Source organism: Chionomys nivalis, chromosome 5 (assembly GCF_950005125.1).
Source record: "Chionomys nivalis chromosome 5, mChiNiv1.1, whole genome shotgun sequence".
Lineage (NCBI taxonomy): Eukaryota > Metazoa > Chordata > Mammalia > Rodentia > Cricetidae > Chionomys > Chionomys nivalis.
The window spans coordinates 95,936,404-95,958,371 of NC_080090.1; the positions used below are offsets into that span (position 1 = coordinate 95,936,404).

The window sequence follows — 21,968 nt, forward strand, 5'->3', positions numbered from 1 at the left end:
TAAGTGGTCAGCACTATACCCATATATATGCAGGTAGCATCAGCTGGATTCAGTGGTGTGTGTGTGTGTGTGTGTGTATTTATATGCATATATAGAGAGAAGTAGAAAACACAGAATTGAGAGTAGTATGTGGGAGCATATAGCAGAGTAGGAGTTGGGATGTGAGAGGCAGATCTGATAAAAATTTATTGCACTGATTTATTAAATTCTAGAAAACAATTGAAAATAAATTATTTTAAAAACATATTTGATAACTTGGGGACAGTCAGTTTTTTCTCTAGTCTCCACCTCCATTCCCCCTCTTCATTTTACTTATTAACTTTCACTTATTCATGTCATTTCAGCAGGTGTACGTAGACCATGCATACAGGTTGTCTTCAAACATCAATTATTTTGTACACAATCTACAATTATTCCTTATTTAAAGTACAGTTATACTGATTCTGGATAGAATGCAACCCAAAAGGATCTAAAGAAATGGCCCAGTTCCCTTCCAGTATCCAAGAACCAAACCCAATGGGAGGTAACATGGTTCATATCATCTGGAGAAGTAGTGGTGTTTTCCAGATGCTCTCACTATTAAAGTGTTACAAACACTGAATGCTTTTTCTAGAAAACTTAGGTAGGTAGTTCAAAGACTTGCTTTAGAGCTAGTAAAAATATTATTTATGGATGAGCCCTGAAGACACCAGATGACTATCATGTTTATTGGAGAAAAAAGTACACTGTCTTTTTTAAATTTTGTTCTTTGAACACACTTGTGGAGATGTATGCAAAGGTCTGGGGACAGCTTGTTGGAGCTGGTTCTGTCTTCTACCACGTGAGCCTTAGGAATTGAACTTTAGTTGCCAGAGTTGTCAGCAAGTACCTCCACACACTGAGCTGGGTAGTTAGCCCTGCATCATCTGCTTGGGTCTCCTCACTCAGTATCTTTTAGCATGAATTTACTTATAAAAGATTTTCTATTATTACTGACATGACTCTGGAACTGTTTCTGTCACCTGGGCTTGATGACGCTGTGCTGTCTCTTCCTTGACATATGTCTACTCTGAATTCCTTAGTCTTCCAAGAAGTAGCAGGATGTTTTGGAAAGTCTAACTCATTCATGTTTCCATTTCCATGGAAATGACTGAAAGGGCCTTTCATTTGAGTGAAACATTGAGTCTTAGGAGGACATTATTCTGAGACTGTAGAGAGGGCCACTATAGTGCACTTAGGGTATAATTCCTGGGAACCCTCAAAGAGAATGTCACATATAGGTTAACAGATATCGGGAAGAACCAGCGGTGGTTACACAGCAAACCAATGGCAACACAAGTCAAGAAAGTGCTTGTACTGAATTTGATCTCCAGAACTCAGATTGTTTTAAAAGATACAAGCAAGGTGGTCCATACTTCAAATCTTAGCACTGGTATTGCTGAAAAATGCAGATCTCTGGGGCTTGCTGGATAATCTGCTTGAATTGGTGATCCCCTAGGCTATTTAGAGACCCCGTGGCAAAAAAAGAAAAAGGATTATCTTGCATATCACCATAGAACCTTCATCTAGCGATGGATGGAGATAGAGACAGAGGCCCACACTGGAGCACAGGACTGAGCTCCCAAGGTCCTAACGAGGAGCAGAAGGAGGGAGAACATGAGCAAGGAAGGCAGGACCACGAGGGGTATTGGGAGCTCACCAAAGCCAGCTGGACTGTGACTGAAAAAGCATGGGATAAAACCGGACTCTGAACATGGCAGACAATGAGAGCTGATGAGAGGCCAAGGACAATGGCACGGGATTTTGATCCTACTTCATGTTCTGGCTTTGTGGGAGCCTAGACAGTTTGGATGTTCACCTTTCTAGACCTGGATGGAGTGGGGAGGACCTTGGACTTTCCACAGGGCAGGGAACCCTGACTGCTCTTGGGGCTGGAGAGGGAGGAGAAGAGGAGTGGGGGGAGGGGGAGAGGACCGGGAAGAGGGGGAGGGAAATGGGAGGCGGGGAGGAGGCAGAAAATTTTTTTTCAATAAAAAAATAAAATAAATAAATAAGTAAAAAGAAAGGAAAAAACGTGTAAGTTACTAAGGAGGACAATGGGGTTTGGATTCTGTCCACCATCATATTTATACATATTTTTGCACATCCACATACTTATATGCAGAAAGGAAGGGAAAGAGGGAGGGAGGAGGGAGGGAGGGAGGGAGGGAGGGAGGGAGGGAGGGAGGGAGGGAGGGAGGAACAGGCAGACAGGCAAGCAGACAAGCATTCTGACAGATAACACAGGTCTGATTGCCAACACATGCATCTTGAAAGGATTCTGAGACTCCTCTTCACAGACTGTGTGGACAGTTGCATCTACTAAGCCAGGACATGCTGTGATAAAAAGCCGCCATGACTAGAGTGGTGTCCCTTTGACCCTCTTGTCTTTGCTCTGTTACTCAGTCTATGCTTAAGATCTAACAAAGTGTGTGATAGGAATCCAAGTGAGATGTGAACCAGGGACTTTGAGGTCAATAAAGTGCAGAATCATAGGAAGAGATTCAGCTAGTCTAACCATGTTTCCTCGCTGCCTAAGTGTCAGTCTCTGCTCTAATTTCTATGTTATGTACATGTAACAACCTAGTGGAAATTTCCAGTGCTTGGAAAATGTTTCTTTTAAAACTATGCATATTTGTTTTCAGAAATGGTTGTCATTTTTCAGATTTTAGATGCCAAGAAAAAAGTGATGCTTATATATAAATAAGATGCATATTAAGCTACATTATGTTAGATTAAATTTTGTATGAATGGCTAACATGGATAAAATAACCAAATCATTTTTTTTTTAAAAAAATAGAAGTGTTTGATTACAAAATACTGATATTTATCTTTAAATTTTTACAACTAATACATCCACTATAAAATCTTAGTTGCCAACAATGAGCTGTTAGGATTTAAATTGTTCTTCAAATATTAAATATTTTTGGAAGTCACTATAGGCCAGTTTATGTAATAGTAAAGTGTATCTTCTGTGAAGGGATTGCAAAGATTTTTCTAAGGGCACTTCAGATAAATATTTAAATTCTGGTGTTTCATTATTCACCTTAGAAAGTGTTCATGCTATTTGCACATCTCAATTGGCTCCCCATTGTCTAGGTCAGGAAATTGAAACAAATTTTTATGTAGGCTCAAAATCAGTTCGCCAGTGTAGGGTTTCACCCTCAAAGCCCTGGACACTTTGATTTGTATAGTCATTGATAAATACTTCCAATGTTCATGTTAATTTTAATGTAATTTGTGGCAAGATATGTAAGTCTTTACAATAGTCATATTAATTTTAGTACAACTGAAGCCATTTGTAGCTGTCATTCAAAAATATCTATTATGACAATTCAACCTTTCTTTTCTCTGTTTGTGTATGGGACACATAATTCCTTTTTCTCAGAGCTTAATCTTATAAAATCTATAAAAAGTTGGTGTTTACATTTTCTGTGCATTCCAGTGTTTGTATTTGAGAGTGTGTATGATTTGAACTCCCTTCCTGTGTTTGTGTGACAAGAATTATACACACACACACACACACACACACACACACACACCCGAGTCACCTCTATAGACCCTTTACCCTTTATGTATTATGTATTTGTCATAATGCCAAATATTGCATATTCAAAATAAATAAATTCTTGAAAAAAGTGTTGAAAGTAGAGCAGAACACTCTTCCTTTTAGAACCCCCAGCGCAGTGACTTGGTCAAAGAGTCTTTGCAAATCAACTGTGCATGTGATTCAAGGTTGCCGTGTTAATTGCGTAGGGCACATGGTGTTGTGGTATCTCAGAGCTGCGTGGCAATTTGTAAGTAGGGCTCAGCTGATTGTGAAAGGTTTCAAATGTTTTGAATAGGCTCAGGAAACAATGTCTGACATCACTCCATGGCCAGTTGTACTTGCTGATATCTTCGTTTTGACAGGCTAACAGATATTTTTAGAGGGAACTGTAGCCGTTCAGAAACACATGAAAAAATGTGAGATTCATGTAGCTGGATCTCTTGCCAAGGGTTGTCCAATAACAAAATATCTGTTCTTTCATGTTTTTACATCTATAAATGATACTTTTCACTAACTTACACAAATATCAGTCTATTTTACTACTCTAAAGATTTAATTTTATTTATGTGTGTGTGTGTGTGTGTGTGTGTGTGTGTGTGTGTGTATCATGTGAGTGCAGTGCCCTCAGGGGCCAGAAGAGGACATTGGATCCCAGAGTTGAAGTTACAGGAGGTTAGAAGCTGTCACATGAGGGAGCTGGGTGCTGAAATTCTCTTCAGGATAATGCTGCAAGTGCTCTTAATTGTTGAAGTGACTCTGCATTCGTTAAATACAAGTTTTAACACAACAAGCACAGATGGCACTTTTCAGCTGTTTCTAATGCGACTCCACTATTATGGAATTGGGAACATATCTAGAAAGGATGCTGCTTTTTCCTTTTTATCACAAATCAAACCATAATGACTCGTTTTTTAAGGTGTGGGAGCTCAGAGTTTTGCAATACATTATGTTAATTTCTAAGCATAAAATCAAAATATGTTGTAAATAAAATTTATATTACATATTTATAACAATCGCCATCTCTTTGAGGAAATTATACACACAGTAATTAACATTCTTTATATGGTAAAAATTTAATATCCAGTCAGATGCTTCCATGTGATTTCCCTTTTTTATTTTTAACTCTTTGAGACAAGATGAAGACCAATATTATAAAAAATGACTGAACCATTTTGTAATCTACAAATGACTAAAACAAACTCTATAATATTATTTTCTGTTCTTGTTGTTGTGATAAAATACCTGATCAAAACAATGAAAGAAAGGAAGGGTTTATTGGGGCTCACAGTTTGAGAGCACAGTCCATCATGGCAGATGTGGCAGTAGGAGCATAAAGATGCTGGCCACAGGGCATCCACAGTCAGGAAGTAGAAAGAAATGGATGGCTGTGCTCACGTCACTTCGTCCTTTCAGTCAGTCTGCAACTCATGCAGTGGTACCACCCACCTTCCAATTGGGTCATTCCTCCTCAATTAAACCTCTTCAGGATGACATGTCAGAGATAAGTCTTCTGGCTGATTCTAAAGTATAGTCAAGTTGACAAGAAGATTAAACATCGTATATATCATATTCATAATAGCATATACATATTACCCCTGTAGCTAAAGACTTCATATATAAGATAAAACATAAAGGTTGTGCATAAGACATAACCATGAAGTCAAGACTAAGTTTTCCATTTTTATTGACTATCTGCTCTTCTTCTAACAAAAAGTATAGCATAGTGTTAAAATTATATACTTTCTTTTTACATACTAGTCCCAATCAATAAACATTTTTTCAGAAAATTCAAGCATCTGCTGGTTTCCGTTGTTCCAAAAATTGCTTTTCTGGGAAATAATTCATTCTGAAATGTTTTCTCATATCATATGTATATTTGTTCATATATACATATATATCGGCATATATACATATACATTTATTTAAATTTGTGTCTGTGAATATTTAAACAAGAATATGCATGTTTAAATATGTAAACAGAATACAACATTCTTATAATGTTTCAGTTATTGCATATAAAGCAACACATGGATCTTTATCAGTATTCAACTGATTGTCAGGCTCTAAATATAAATTTTACTTTTTTTTTCAAACTAGAGAATATTACATCACCATGGTTAAATGGGTGAGCAACACCAGGACAGTGGTCAGGTGGTTGAATCGGCCTCAGAACATCTCCATCCTCACAGTCTGTGAGTCTACCACCGGGGCATGCAGTAGGGTGAGTTTAAATTATTTCCATGTTTTGCATAAGGTAAAGTGGTTAGGAGTCATTGCTACGGAAGTCAGGCATGGTTAGGGTTTCATATAGGAATTTCAATATTTTATTTACAACAATAATAGAAAAAGGAATAAATCCTATATATCTATACTTGTGTGGTTGTGGAGATGTCTTAGAGAATGAGGTGCTTTCCACATAGTTTTTAGTACCTGAGCCCCTAAGAAAATTTCAGACAAGTGTGGTTAGCCTTTTGTATTTCTAGCATTTGGGGGGTGAAGACAGGGGATTACAAAAGCAGGTTGGTTAGCTAGACTTGATGAATTGCTAATCTCAAAGTTCAGCAAGAGACCCTGCCTCAGTAGGAAACACTGAGAACAATTAAGATACTCACCATAAATCCTGGCTTCCACATGCTTCTGCACACACAGATATGTGAACATGCATGCATACACACACACACACACACACACACACACACACCAGACACATACACTTCCAAATATAAGAAGTAAATGAAAGTACACACTATAATCTATTCCCTTATATATTCCAATTTTCTTAAGAGAGTGGCATCAAGAATAAGCAAAGGAGAACTCACTCCCCTCTTAATGACATGCATGAATACAGGTCAGCACCACAAAAGCAGTCTAAACCACATGGAGCTTTTTGCAACTGAGAATTTCTTTCCATATTTTGTCTTTCCCTTGACATTATTATAAGTATTCTTCCAATTTTCCTTAGAGATGGCCCAGTTTCCATATAGCTCACATTAGCTCCGTGGTTGTATTTCCTTCCCTATGATAAATAAAAGCAGAGAAAGTGGCTTTTGTTCCACAATATTGTAACAGTGAGTTGAATTTCAATTTCTAAAACTAATTTTCTAAACTCTGCAACAATTTAAATGGGCATCGTATTTAAGGCTCTTGGTAAAGAACATGGATCGATACGTTAAATTTTTATATTATATGCTTGATAGGATATAAAGGATTCTCAGATTATTTAATAAGAAAATTTGCAAATTTCTGCTCTGGAAATGACCAAGCATTGCTGGTTACACTTTGCTCAGTAAACCACTAAAATTATATAAAATACTGTTTTCAGATACGGGATAATAGGAGGAACAGGGAATACTAGGTATATGCTTTCCTGATGAACACCATCCTCAGTGAGATGGTGGTGAGCGAGAGGCAAAGATGTGGAAAATATTCAAATTAGGACTCTCACTCAACCATGTGACCAGCGAGAATCACATTCTCATCTAGCAAGTTCCACTCCAGAAGCAAGGATTTCTAGGAAACAACTCCACGAGTCTATAAGAAAATATTCTAGTGTTTGGCTCTGTGCAAACATTGCTTTTCTTTTGAGGAAATTTACTTTTAAAAGGGAAAATGAGAACCTTAATAGATGATTTTCAACCATGCAGATTTGTGAAAGTTAAATATTCTATATATTTGAAGAATTATAACCCAGTTTTCTACCTCCAAACTAGCCTGTAGGAGCATACCAAGTGTAACAGTGTTAAGGCCCACAGGGTTTCTGTAAGCTATTAGAAAAATACTTCACAAAATGCTTTATGAACAACAGATGGAACTTTCAGTGAAAAAGTGCAGCATTTGAGGAGAAAGATTAACTGGATGAGCCTCATCCCATTAAATGCTGAAGAATGAAAAGGCAGAATTAAAAGCAAGTCTGAATTCCTGAGAGAAAAATACAATTACAATATGTAGCTGATCATTTGGGTCAAGTCACAGCAGTGAGAGTTTGAAGCAGTTGGTCACAGAATATCCAGAGTCCAGCGCATAAAGAATTGACACCTGCTTTTCTTCTTAACTCAATTACATGAAAATCTTAATTGTATGTATAACACTTTAAATTGTTATATACGTGAAATTATATTTAGAAAATTCTAGGATGAAGATACTGGATTAAGAAAAACTGAAAATATAATGATATAATATTGCTCTATTACAGGTGTGTCCAAAGTGTCCAAGAATTTGGTAAATTCAAACCAATATAAATAATAACTAGACAATTTATAATCAAGTTGTTACAAATCAAAGATTTAGAAAAAATATTGAAAGCATTATCAGAGAAGATAACACTAATATAAGGGGACATAATTCTGAGACTTGTCTACATTTTATCAGATACAGCATAAAACAGAGAAGAACAGAATGACAGAATTCAGACTGATTTGTCTTCATTGTCAAACTTCTTCATGTTTGAGTTTTCTTAAAGGGAATGAATTTCATAACCACATAGGAAACATGTATTTTAGTTGATTGAACTAGAGCAATGGGATTAGATCAGTGATTGATAATCTCTTGTTCAAGATGCATTGTTGACTAATCATGAAAAAATATGTGTACATCTAAAGGTGATGATTCAGAATTCATAACAAGCTGGAATCATGAATGAAGAAGATAGAATTACTTACACTCAGTGCCTTTTATATATACCAATAAATGTGCAAAATATTTCAATGACAAAATATGAAAAAATAGATTAAAAATATCTCATTCAACAACAAAGTGTATCATATTTTTGTCTTGATAGTTATAAGTCTTAGCCTTTAATGGCTGAGCAATCTTTGGTCCCAAAGGACTGTTCACAAGCCTCAAATAGAAATGGAACAAAAAAGAATTAAGGAGATGGCTCAGAGGCTAAGGGTGCTTGCTCCTCTTGCAGATGACCCCAATTCAGTTGTCAGCACCCCTGTCAGGCTGCTGGGTAACGACCTGTAACTCTGGCTCCAGGGAATTAAGCAAACACGTCTATCCTCCATCGGTACCTGTTTACACATGGCCCCCATACAGACAAACAGGCATACAAACATGCATATAAAGTGAATGTAAGTATAAAAAAATAGATAAAGCAAAGAGTCCCCCATTTAACATTAAAGGAATTAAATTAGAAATATGTGATATCATCAAATATTTGGAAAATAAAAGAAAAAAATTAAATTCTATTATGCTCCTGGCTGGGTGTGTGTTATAGAACATGCCCATAATCCAATACTTAGAACATTGCATCAGGAGCATCACAAGTTTGAGAACAGGTTCAATTCATAGTGTGACTTCATCTCCAAAGATAACAGGAAGGAAAATTGTAGACTTCTGCTGGGCTACAATGTATATATAGCTCATCGCTGTGACTTACCCACAGCCACAAAAATTTAATATAGCCCGTCTCAGTACATCCATAGCCCAGATCAGAGTGAATAAATGCATGTATACTGGTTTGCTTGCTTCTCCACTCAATTCTATTTTTGTACTCTTATGCAGTTCAGGATCCTTTGCCTAGGGAATGGTGCTCCTCACAGTGGGGGTCTTCTCATATCAATTAACTTAAGTCTGTCACCTACAAATACGCCTATGAGCCAACAAAAAGTAAAAAAAAAAAAAAAAAAAAATGCCCTCCATTTAGAATCTTCTTCCAGATGATTCAAGGTTGTATCAGGTTAATAGCTAAAGTTTAAAATCACAGTGAGTAAATAGATGTTTACTGAATAGATAATTAGACAAATGAATAGAAGGTTGATGCAATCATTTGTTATTCAGTCTTTTAAAAGAAAGAAATTATAGATAAATAGCAACATGGCTGAATCTGGATGGCATTATTGTAAATTAAATGAGTCAGGAAAAATACTGATGCTGAATGTGGGGTTATAACTTAGTTAGCGGCCGCTTACGTAGCACGCCCTATGTTTCATCCTCAGCTTTCCATAACCTGGGCATGGTGACATACCTCTACTCCCAGGTCACTGGAGCTGGAGGTTAGGAGGATTTGAATTTCAAATTGAACTAGAGATGTAGCTCACCTGATAGAGTGCTTTCCTAGCTTGCACAGTCCCTGAGGTCAGTACTCAGAACCACATAAACCAGATGTGGTGGCCGCAGGAATAAGTTCAAGGGCATACTCAACTAAATGGGAAATCAAAGCTAGCCTGGAGTACAGGAGAACATCTCAAATTATTGACGATGCTAAAACAAAAATAAAAACAAAAAGTTCTGTCAGTTCAGATACAATTAATTTTTCTCATAAATATATTCCCAAAACAAAAAACTTAAACATCTATCAACTCTATCAATGTAACTAGAACATGATACATGTTAAGTAATGGGTTTGTCATAGGAAAATGAGATTATTTTAAGACATCTACATTCATAGAGTATGCCTATAATCCCAGCACTCAGGAGGCAGAGACCAGAGAATCACAAGCTTAAGGTCAGTCTGTAAATCTCATGGAGTCTAAGGACCAGAGCTAGCTATGAGAAGAAACATTGCATCAAATTTTAAAACTAGGGGCTGATGAGATCATTTAGTAATTAAGTGTGTGCTGTTTCTGCAGTGTTTGATTTGATTCCCAGGACCCATTTGGCAGCTCAGAACTGCTTATACCTCCAGCTCCTGGGAATCAGCCACCCTCTTGCTGTCTTCATGGGCCTCCACTCATGTCTCATGTACACATTTCCACACACAGTGGTAAATGCATTCACATGAGTCTTATGACGAGCAGTACGGCCTCAGCTCCGAGTTCTGTGACCCCAACCTGTCCGTTCTCAACACTTTCACACAACCTACACCGACAGCTCCCTGAGAACAGAACCCTCAAGAACACAAAGAAGTTTCAAAAAAATTAAAAAGGGAAACTCTTCATTTCAAGGTGATAATTTTGTGGAAATAAAAACCAAGAATCTATACAGATGCAAACATGTACCCATAATTTAAAAATAATGCTTTTATATTTGAAATATTTTCCAATTATTTAGAAGAGAGAACATCAATAATAAAGCAACCAAAAAATTTTAAGTAATTGGTAAACAAGCATAAAGAGCACATTTTTAATATCTGGTCATAAATTTTCTTTATGTTTAACATATTTCAAAATAGAGAATTCAGAAAATGAAACAAAATACATAGTATATTCTAATAATATTAAGATGAAGGTACGCTAATATAAGATAAGTATTTAAATATTAAATATGTAAGGGTAAATTAAAATATTTCAGCATTTAGTGCCACAGAATTTTAAAAGACATTTTAAATGCTAAACAAATATTCTTGAATTGAAAAACTTAATATTGTTAAAAAATCAGTTCTATTCTAGTTTCGACATAGTTCAAGTTAAAGTTCCTTCTGTCCAACAATCCCGGCCCCTTTTAGAAAGGTTTTTATGTATCTTTTGCTGACCACACTATGTAGTGGAGGAAGATCTTGAACTTCTGATCCTTGCTGAATGTTGGGTGACAGGTGTGCACCACCACACCCAGCTTCTCTCAGATTTCCTTTCTGCAAAATAAAAACCTGTTTAAAATTTTATAATTGTGACCAGCAAGGTGTCTAGAGGGTAAGGCTATCTGCTATCAAACTTGGAGACCTGAGTTTAGTTTCCTAGGTACTATATGGTGAAAGGAGGAAAAAAATAACTCAGTAAACATTGTCCTTTGACCTCCTCAAAGATGCTACACACACACACATACACACGCACACACAAACACACACTCCCTTCACCTGTCTTATCCACATGCTAAATATAAAAAATCTAAAATAAATTTACTGAGAAGTATTTTAAAATATATATTATTTCAAAGTAATCCTACAGAAGAAGAAAGTTAGATGCAATTGTACAACCTGATTGCAAAAATATCTAGGAATTTATGGAGTCTCTGATGGGAGATGAAGGGCAGAGAGAGAAATTAACAGTTGAATTGCATGCTCTACAGAAAATGGACCATCATTTATGGTATCAGTGATACCTACTCTATAAAATGCAACAACTTTCAACTAAATGGGAAGGGATTGTTTGCAGCTACTTCATAGTAATGCCCTAACTTTAATTTGAGGCCAACCACAACTCTAAATCCAAAGGATGATAATGTCAACCTTGCAGAAGAAAGTGTGGACTACAACATAGGGTGTAGTTTATGGATAGGTATTATTTAAATCTGGTTTTATCATGGAATATCTTGTTTTCTCCATTCACAGTGACTGAAAGTTCGGCTGGGTATAGTAGTCTGGACTTCCATCCATGGTCTCTTAGTGTTTGCAGCACATCTGTCCAGGACCTTCTGGCTTTTGTGGTTAGGGAGTGGTTTAAATATGAAATATTCCCATGGGCTCATGTGTCTGAGCACTTTGTCCCCACTTGGTGGCACTGTTTGGGAAGGGTGTGGAATCTTTAGTAAATGGAAGAATGATAGGCCAACTCCATTTCTTGTTTACTCCCTGACTCCAGAGTGTGAACTAAATATAACCAGTCTGTGCCCTACTCCTGCCCCCATACCTTGTCAGTCACAATAAATTATATCCCTCAGACTATAATCTGTAATGAACTATTTCTTAAGTTAAATTCCTTCTTGTCAGGAATTTGAGCATAGCAGCAGGAAAAATAATACAATTCCACTACACTGATTAAGCCAAATAATAACCAATCATAGAAAAAAAATACATGGAGATTCGTCAAAATCAAACTCTTCACGAACTATTATGTAAATGGCTAACAAAACCATGGATGATAAAACTGTTTTTGAAATGCATCTTGCACAAATAAATACCACAGTCAATCCAATGTACCAGTATAAAAACAAACAAACAATTGAAATGTGTTTGACCTTATTAGGTATTAGAGAAATATAGATTAAGAACCTACTGAGATAATAGTACATACTTGGAGAATGACTAAATTAAAACAGTAAAACAAAGACGGAAAGACTTTGTGGATAAAGGTATAAAACATTACAACTTGTATTCTTTGCAGGTCAAAATAAAAATTATTCAATTCTTTTAAAATATATTTTGAAGATCAACTGAGATTAGACAAAAATGTAAACATGGCATATATAATAGAATATTTTAGTACAGTACAACTCCATTTCTGCCTGTTTAGTCATTTCACTATTACTTATTTGCACAGAAGTAAAATCATATGTTTACAAAAGGATTTGTAGGGAAAATAAAACATCAGCAAAATTTTATTCACAGTAACAGAGATTGCAGGTCGGAAACAGTTCATTAACAGGGAGTGGATTAAAACAACAGTCATATTTATTGATTTTGTGTAATTCCATCTAGCAATTTAAAAAGGAATAGTCATATGGGTTGGGAAGATGACCCTGTGGGTAAAGTGCTTGCTATGCCCACATAAGGACATGATAGAAATTTCCTACAAGTCACATAAGGCTGGACCCAGTAGTGGGCAACTGTAACACCATTTCTCCTGTGGCAAGTCATAGACCAGGTAGTCTGGCATAGGCAGTAGCAAACAAGAGACCTATCTTAAACAAGGTGTAAGGCAAGGACTGATACCTGGCATTGTCCTTTGACTTTCTAACATGTGCCAGGGCATATCCACACCTAACGTTACACACACAGAAGGGAGCAAACACACACACACACACGCAGAGAGAGAGAGAGAGAGAGAGAGAGAGAGAGAGAGAGAGAGAGAGAGAGAGAGAGAGATCATTTCAAAACAAAATTTTCTTTTCTAATACCAGAAATAGAATGCTGGTACAATTTTAAAAACAAAACAATAATATAAGAATAAACCTCAAAAATGTGGCATGAAAGAAGCCTCACACCAACAAGTGATACCTGGTTTAATTCTCTGACTTTCTGTAACCAGACAAACTAATCTGTAGGGGAAAGATGAGAAGAATGACGTTTTGGAACCACTGCAGAAGTCTATAGAAAGGGAAGAACCTGGGGCTCCTTATCTTGATCATACATAAATATATCAAATTGTCAAAACTCCTGAAGTTAAGCACTCTTGATCTGTACATTCCACTTTGTGTGGACATTCTGGAAACACACTTCCTAAATGGATTTTCAAGAGAAGACTATTTAAATATGGAGATTGGACAGTTGAAGCTATCATCACATATTGAATGCCAGTGATGCTCTTAATGTTACATTGTATCATTTTAACATCATTCCAGCCATTATTCTCCATCTGTTTATGCTATTGATTGACCAGGACTTCCTGGTGCATTTGAGAAACTGTTCTAGATGGGTTGTTACTCAAGGGAAGCCCTAGTCATCTTAAACTTCTTCTGGATAGAGATGTTGGTGTTCTTTAGTAACATTCATTGCCTAATATGTGAGAGGTGAAACCATCTTAACCAGAGACTCCTGTTACCTCTTCTATGCAAGGATAATCAAAGTATTTTTACTATGTGACCACAAGGAGAAGTTAAAATGCCACACATCATTATGTTTATCAGTGCATTTATTTAAAGTTTTATTGAGACTTTAGTAATTTTATGCTGTTTCTGAGTTTAAAAGTTTCCTTTTCCATAAATTTAAATTATATAACAAATGATGACAATGAGAATTTAGCTCTGATTGTAGTCTTAAGAAAACCGGGAGGATATGAATGAGCAGCTGTTATCAGAATTCTTTATTTTTCTAGGTAGAATGAATGACTGTTACTTCCATGCCCACTGAGAATTAAAAAACCACTTCTTTAGATATTTCTGATGAGTGCATCGAGCCATTGGTAGTAAACCACTGAAAAAAACGCTCTTGAAAACAGGAAGTGATTGGGGCTGTAATTTTGGGTGAATGGTTATGAGTACTTGTTGCTCTTTCTGAAGACTAGAGTTCAGTTCCCAGCACTTACGTTAGGAGACTCACAACTGCATATAAGACGAGCTTGAAGGATCTGAAGATTTCTTCTAACTCTGAGGACAATGTACTCATGTGCATATTCCCACACACAGATAAAACATACACATAAATGCTTAATAATAAGTTAAAAGAAAGGAATCAATTATACAGTATGTAATAATCTATATAGAATGAACAAGTAATATAAAATTATGAAAATAGAGTGAACAATTTGAATTGATCCCTTCCTCATGTAGGGAAGAACTATGCATAGTGCATTTAGTTTTCTTAATTTGATGGCTTTTTTTTATTGAAAAAAAAATTTTCTGCTTCCTCCCCGCCTCCCATTTCCCTCCCCCTCCTCCCACCCCTCTCCGCCTCCCCCTACTCCTCTTCTTCTCCATCTCCAGTCCCAAGAGCAGTCAGGGTTCCCTGCCCTGTGGAAAGTCCAAGGTCCTCCCCCCTCCATCCAGGTCTAGGAAGGTGAACATCCAAACTGTCTAGGCTCCCACAAAGCCAGAACATGAAGTAGGATCAAAACCCCCTGCCATTGTCCTTGGACTCTCGTCAGCTCTCATTGTCCGCCATGTTCAGAGTCCGGTTTTATCCCATGCTTTTTCAGTCACAGTCCAGCTGGCCTTGGTGAGCTCCCAATAGATCGGCCCCACTGTCTCAGTGGGTGGGTGCACCCCTCGTGGTCCTGACTTCGTTGTTCATGTTCTCCCTCCTTCTGCTCCCCATTAGGACCTTGGGAGCTCAGTCCAGTGCTCCAGTGTGGGCCTCTGTCTCTATCTCCATCCATTGCCGGATGAAGGTTCCATGGTGATATGCAAAATATTCATCAGCATGGCTACAGGATAGGTTCATTTCAGATTCCCTATCCTCAGGAACTAACTGGGGACATTGCCCTGGGCACCTGGTAGCCACTCCAAGTTCAAGTCTCTTGCCAACCCTTAGGTGGCTCCCTTAACTAAGATATGAGTTTCCCTGCTCCCCTATCCAACCTTCCTTTATCCCCAATCATCCCGTTTCCCCAAGTTCCCCTCATCATCTCCTTGATACTTTTCTCTCCCCATCTCCCCTCACCCCCATCCCACCCCACCCCCAAGATTTCAATTTTTTGCCTTTGATGGCCTTTTTTAACATATATTTGTGTCTTTCAACAAACACAAGCTTCATGTCATGATAAAAAGACATTATTTCTAAAATATTTTATATACTTGAGATTAATTGGTCAAATTTGAAATAGCTCTTTCAGGCTATTTCAAAGGAAAATCAAATTTGGCATGTCCTAGGTTTGATATTTTTCTCTAACACTGAATGACTACTAATGAGGAAAAAAGGTTATTACTGAAAGTGTTTTTTAAAGAATTTCCATTTTTGAATTTTATCTCTGGCTGTTTGCCCAATTCTGCTGGAGACTAAATTTTGTTTCCAGATGATAACTACAGGTAAGAAAAACAGGGTCTGGTGGCTTACAGAATTCTGAAGCGTGTAATAAAACAAACTGGAGAGTGACTTGCACCCCTACTACCTGGGTGATGTGTTCTTGGGAGCTGCCCTCATCAAAATGCTGCATCTCTGCTTGTCATCCAGTTGAAATCAGTATTGCCAATGGGATGGATCTCTGGAGATATTTCTCTAGTTGATGAGGGAGAAAGGTCTGAAGAGAAGAGTGTAAGAAAAGTTACAATGAATGGATGTTCATGTTGGTCTTAGATGCTTCATGAGTTAATTGTTCTGTTTCAGAAATATGAGATGACATCCGACACCTGGCTCTCTAAACAGGTATAGTATAGGTGGCCTGTGTCACCTGTTCACCATTGTGAATATTTTCCTCACATATTTGTCATATAGTTTTCTCTAAAATGTTCTCTCATGAGTCTAGGAAGATGGTTCATAGATTAGAATAGTTCTCATTGCAAACATTCCCACAATCCATGTAAATGCCATGTGGATGAGGTAGCCTACCTATAACGAAGACAGAGACAAAGGCCTAATGAGACTAGTCCAAGGAAGAGCATGCAATGGATTTGATTGAGAGACTGCCACAATGACAAGTGTCCAAGAGTCATGAAGATGGCTCCCAACATCAACCTCAGCTCTTCACATGCTCATAAATGCAGCAGCATTTATCCACAGCACATGTGCTCTTACAAACACACATATATATGTACTTGTTTGTGGTATATATGTAGTTGTATATATACATATATACCACAAACAAGTACACACGTGTGGACACAGAAAAATGGAATAGACAAAGACAAGTTTCCCAATGATAAAATTTTAAGCCTTTGGTTGAATTTTAAGAAGTGATTCTTTTCCTTTATTTGTGATGCCAGATGTGGTACCCCATGCATTTCAGAAGCTGATGGGGGGCCCTCTAGCTCAAGGCCAACCTGGGCTATGTAGCACATTGAAAGATAGCCTAGGCTCCATAACCACTTACAAAAAACAAAAAAGTTATATATACTCACACATTTAATGTATACCTCATATGACTTCCACAGCTTCACCTTGGAAATTCAGAAGGAAATACAGATAGTTAGCACGGTATAACTGACTTCTTTTCATCAGTAACTCCACACTGGTTTTCACAAAGGGCAGTGTGAGCTGGTTGGGTTGGCTTGGGTTTGATTTTTCTTTCCATGCTATTCTTGTAAATTGTTTTAAATGCCAGATACATCCTTGGTTTTAGTTTTCACCTAAATATTGAAACATCCAAATTTTAGCTTTAGGTATTTCAGTGAGTTACAAAGCACCAAGGTCAGGTTTCACATCTCCTAATCTATTGAAGCAACCATGAAGCCCCCGTTGTAAACAGAGAGTACATTTCTCTTCTATCTAGTCCTTTATTTTCATTAATAATTGCCCATCTAGCTATTGGCAAGATCTTCGTATGACTCTTTACTGCCTTCACCGGTGTATCCAATTCATCACTGCACTTTATAAGTTTGTGTTCCTGTTATTTGACCTTCATCAGCTCACAGACGTTGTCTAGGTTTTGAATGTGGGTACCACAGTTCCTCTTAAGTTGGTAGATACCCAACCATTCATTCTCCTGCCAATCTCTTTGCCCATGGATTTGCTGAATGGCTGCTGTGAAATACTCTTGGACGTCACTGTCAACCTTCCCTTCCCTCTCCATTCCCAGAACTTAAACGCATTTGTGTGTTCCTTCTGCCCTTTGCAGCATAACCTACACCCTTGGATGATCCACAACAGTTACAATTGAAAGTCACCCCATTTCTACAACATGCAGTCCTAAACATCTTCTTCTCCATCCCATTATCATTACTCTCAAGTATATAGGGTATTCACATGTCCCTTTCTTTGGAAACTAAATTCTTTCAAAAAGCTTTTGAGCAGGGCGGTGGTGGCTCATGCCTTTAATCCCAGCACTTGGGAGGCAGAGACAGGTGGATCTCTGTGAGTTCGAGACCAGCCTGGTCTACAAGAGCTAGTTCCAGGACAGGAACCAAAAACTACGGAGAAATCTTGTCTCGAAAAATCAAAAAAAAACAAAAACAAAAAACAAAACAACAACAACAAAAAAAACAAAACAATACAAAACAAAACAAAAAAACAAACAACAACAACAACAACAAAAAGCTTTTGGTCCATAGCATATCTAGGTTTTAAACTTCGTCATAAATCACCTATTAATGTAACCTCCTGCTCCAACCCTAACCAGATCACATCTTCAAATACAATTATTTTAAAATCTTTGTGTAATAAAATCTACTATCCCTCTGGCAAGATAAGTCAACAAAAAGGATATTCTCTGTTGCTATGAATTGTAATATACGCCCCCTGCAGTATTCAGCACAAGAACACTGATGTTCATATTTATTGCCTGGAAAAGAAAAAGTAAAAAGACTGTTCATAGATTCACGCTCTCAGTGGCTTGAATAGATTCAAGGTAGATATACACACAACTGTACACATGGAGAGAGAAGAAGATTTTATTGTGTCCTGTATATGCATATGTGTATTAATATAATTTTGCCCTGTTATTATGCAAGATAAAATGGAAATAAAAAATTTGAATTTATAACCAACAATGTTTTTATTCAGTTTAATTAGTCACTAAATATAGTCATTAGAAATTAAAAACCTGATGGATATCAGTATTTCTGAATTGCTCTTCTTCACATGTTTTATTCTATAATTTTTCAGAGCCGTAAAAATTCATAATAGTTTAACAGGCATTGCTATATTAAACCCAACTTCATGAATGCTGAATAGAAGTCATTTCTTAACAAGAACACACCCATCTATCAATTATTTAGTAAGAAAATGCATTTGGTGGCCTGTCAGAGTTGATTTTTTTCCTTCAGCAGAACTATGGGAATCTTACTGAATTTTTAGAATTTCATGAAATAGAAGAGCTGAGTGTGGTGATGAGTGGAAACACATTTCTATGACAATTAGGACTTGCAGCAGCACACCATCAATTTCAGGATAGTTGAAAGGAAGCAAGAAATGGACGTGGTTGTCCTATCTTCCAAGGGCCTGAAGATGGATGGTAAGTGTGTAACACACCTGGAAGTTTACACGGTTGAGTTCAGGTCCAGTGTAGTGTTTTCCAGAGACACTGCTGTGAAGGATGTTATATGTGAAGGCAGAGAGGGAAAGTGCAGGGTTAACTCAGTCGTGTGTTCTGTGTTTTTGTTATGTGTTAAGTCGCATGATTTTTCTCAACCTTTACCTATGTGTTACTGCAGAGATTTCCACTTATTCCATAAATTATCATATCTTTTCATGAATATCACAAAGTGAACAATGAAAATTATCTTGCCATTGCTGTTAACAGTGTCTATTCCAGGTGCTGGGGATGTATCACTGAAGACTGTAATGCACGAGTCACACAGCTATAAACAGATGCACACGTGTGCAGTGCATGTTGTGAGCGGTATTAGGTGGTGCATGAAAGCAAATTAATCAAATAAAGCTGTTGGGAGCAGCAGGTGATGGGTGACACTAAAGCAGCTAAAACATACAGACATAGGAGGCAGAGCTGGACATGGATAAGAAAAGAATGAAAGCCTTGGTGATGTAGGAGCACACTCAGGCCCAGGGAGAATAAAAGAGAGACCAGAAGTTCATGATAGCAATGTGAGACATCTGCAGGACCAGGAGGACACTTTAAACAGGGTCACATAATGGTTTGGTTGTTAGAGCATGCATTGCTCTTGCAGAAGACCTGAGTTTGGATCCCTGCACCCACTTGGGTGACTCACAGTTGCCTGTAACTCCAGCTCTATGGGTCTCCGCAGACACTGTCACATAGGCACATAAGTATCATTTAAAATAAATAATGAGACTTTAAAATGTTAAAATCTTACATTGGAAACCGTATCACATGTAGAATCATTCTTTAATTAGGCAGAAAGAAATATGATGCTTTATCAGATGTCAGTTTTCTTAGTGTATCGTGTGTGCATGAATACCTCCGTGCCATATATATATATATTTCCCAAAGAGGTACACACACACACAAACACATTCACGTACCACACAAAACACTATATGTGTCTTTGTGGATGATTAATGTAATGATTTTCAAAGCCTTGATAATTGTATACAAGTATGTCGCTTTAATTTAATTTAAAATTCACCTGAGGTTCACAGCTGGGAATAAGCATTTTGGGAGTGAGTTTGAGGAGAAATGAACATAAATGGCAGGAGATTTCAAGTAAATAATCTTCAGTAATTCCCTAACTTGTGGCATTCTATTTTTTTTGTATTTTCAGCAAATATTGTGCACACTATCAGAAATGAATCTCCTGGTAGTAAAGTGGCTCAGTAAAGATTTTACAAACATCTTTCTTACAAGCTTTTTTATTATTTAAAAAATATTTTGATAATCTTACCTGTTTAATTTATTTACTCTTTTCTTGTGTTTAAGAGATAAATTACTGAGTGTAAACTCAGGTCAAGATATAGTATTTCTTGTCTATATTCATGGACATAGGTATCTAGTCTACTTTTTAATCATTTTCATCCCTCATGAGTGAAACTTCCCCATTCTTTCCACTTTTGATATTAATGCATATATGATATGAATTTCAATTTTTTAAATTCTATTTTATTTTTAAACAATTTTTCTATTTCCCAAACTAATTCAGAATCAAACAGCAGCTTATGCTTGATGCTGAGTAGAAAGTGCACCCACCTAAGTTCTGAGATTCTTCATGCCTTTCTCCATTATAGAACGAGGAGCCTGTGTTTTCCAGAGATGGAAGCAAGTTCTTTATGACTGTTCCTGTCAAACAAGGTGGCCGGGGAGAATTCCACCACATAGCTATGTTCCTGGTCCAGGTAGGTTCTAGGCTCTTTCTTTGGTATAGTTTCTTTGTCATTGGAGGCTCAGTGCTCTTTCCTTTTATTTGACTTTGTGTGTGCTGGTGTGTGTGCTGGTGTGTGTACACAGCTACACATGACCAGTTGCTCACCTGTGGAATACAGAAGCAAAGCTCTAGTGCCAGTTCTTTCCTTTCACCTTCTTTGTGGCAGGGTCTCTTAATTTAAATTCTGCTTCTGCTAGGCCTGCTGGTGCACACGCTTGCAGAGGCTCTCCTGTCTCTACCTCCCATCTCACCACAGGAGTGCTGGTGTTGCAGGTGCTTGCTACCCAGCGTGACTTTTACATGGCCTCTTGGGTTTGAAACTCAAGTCCTCATGAAGATGTGATGAGAGCTGTATCAACTATGCCATCTTCCCAGACCCAAATGTCCAATTTTTGTGCCATTCAGAGCCTAGAGTGAGTACCATGAAGCTAAGCACATGGGGGTCACACATATTTTGGGAAGGTGATGCCATCAACACACATCACACATATATTCAAGCTGCATCACCACAATGTCATAAAATTTAGTCAGCAGTATGTACTGTGAATTGAGAGCCTTGACATATAGTTTTATTTGTTTATTTATTTAGACAATATTTCATATAGACCAGGGTGGCCTTTGCCTTACTGTATGATACATGATGATCTCTGACTCCACCACCAGATGCCAGGAGTATAGACGTATGCCACCATCTCAGTCTATGCAGTTCTGGGGATCAAATCCAAGATGTATGTATGTTAAACAAGTTTTTCTACCTACTGAGCTATAGCTCTGAGACACAGAATTTTGTTTTTGTCATTTTGAGAAAAGGTCTGACTATGTAGCTCTGGTTGTCTTAGAACTCACTATGTAGACCAGGGTATTCTCAAACTCTCAAAGATCCAATCTGCTTCTGCTTCCTGAGTATTAAGATTCAAGGTGTGTGCCATCACACCCAACTGGGATAAAGAACTTAATAACTAAAAAGCATGCTAATTTCAAGAACCTGGGAACAAGCTAGAGAGGTTTTGTTCATTAAATGCACATTTCCTATTTCTTTTACAAGTAACACTCTCCAAACATTACATAGGTTTTAAATGTTTGGACTGACAATATTGCTCAGTAAGTAAAGAGACTTTCTTTGTGAAGCTGATAACCCATGTTTCATCTATAAAATCCATTAAAAAAAAAAAAAACAGACTCCACAATGTGTCATCTGACTTGCATATGCATGATA

At 37.3% G+C, this 21,968-nt stretch overlaps 1 protein-coding gene across 1 annotated transcript in view; it reads left to right on the plus strand.

The window, feature by feature from the left end:
* Window positions 1-21,968, plus strand: part of Dpp10 (dipeptidyl peptidase like 10) — a 742,401-nt gene that overhangs the window by 659,881 nt on the left and 60,552 nt on the right. The window contains exons 11-13 of the mRNA XM_057769460.1: window positions 5,666-5,789; window positions 16,146-16,184; window positions 20,616-20,723. Of these exons, the coding sequence (XP_057625443.1) occupies window positions 5,666-5,789; window positions 16,146-16,184; window positions 20,616-20,723 (271 nt within the window). The remainder of the gene's footprint in view (window positions 1-5,665; window positions 5,790-16,145; window positions 16,185-20,615; window positions 20,724-21,968) is intronic.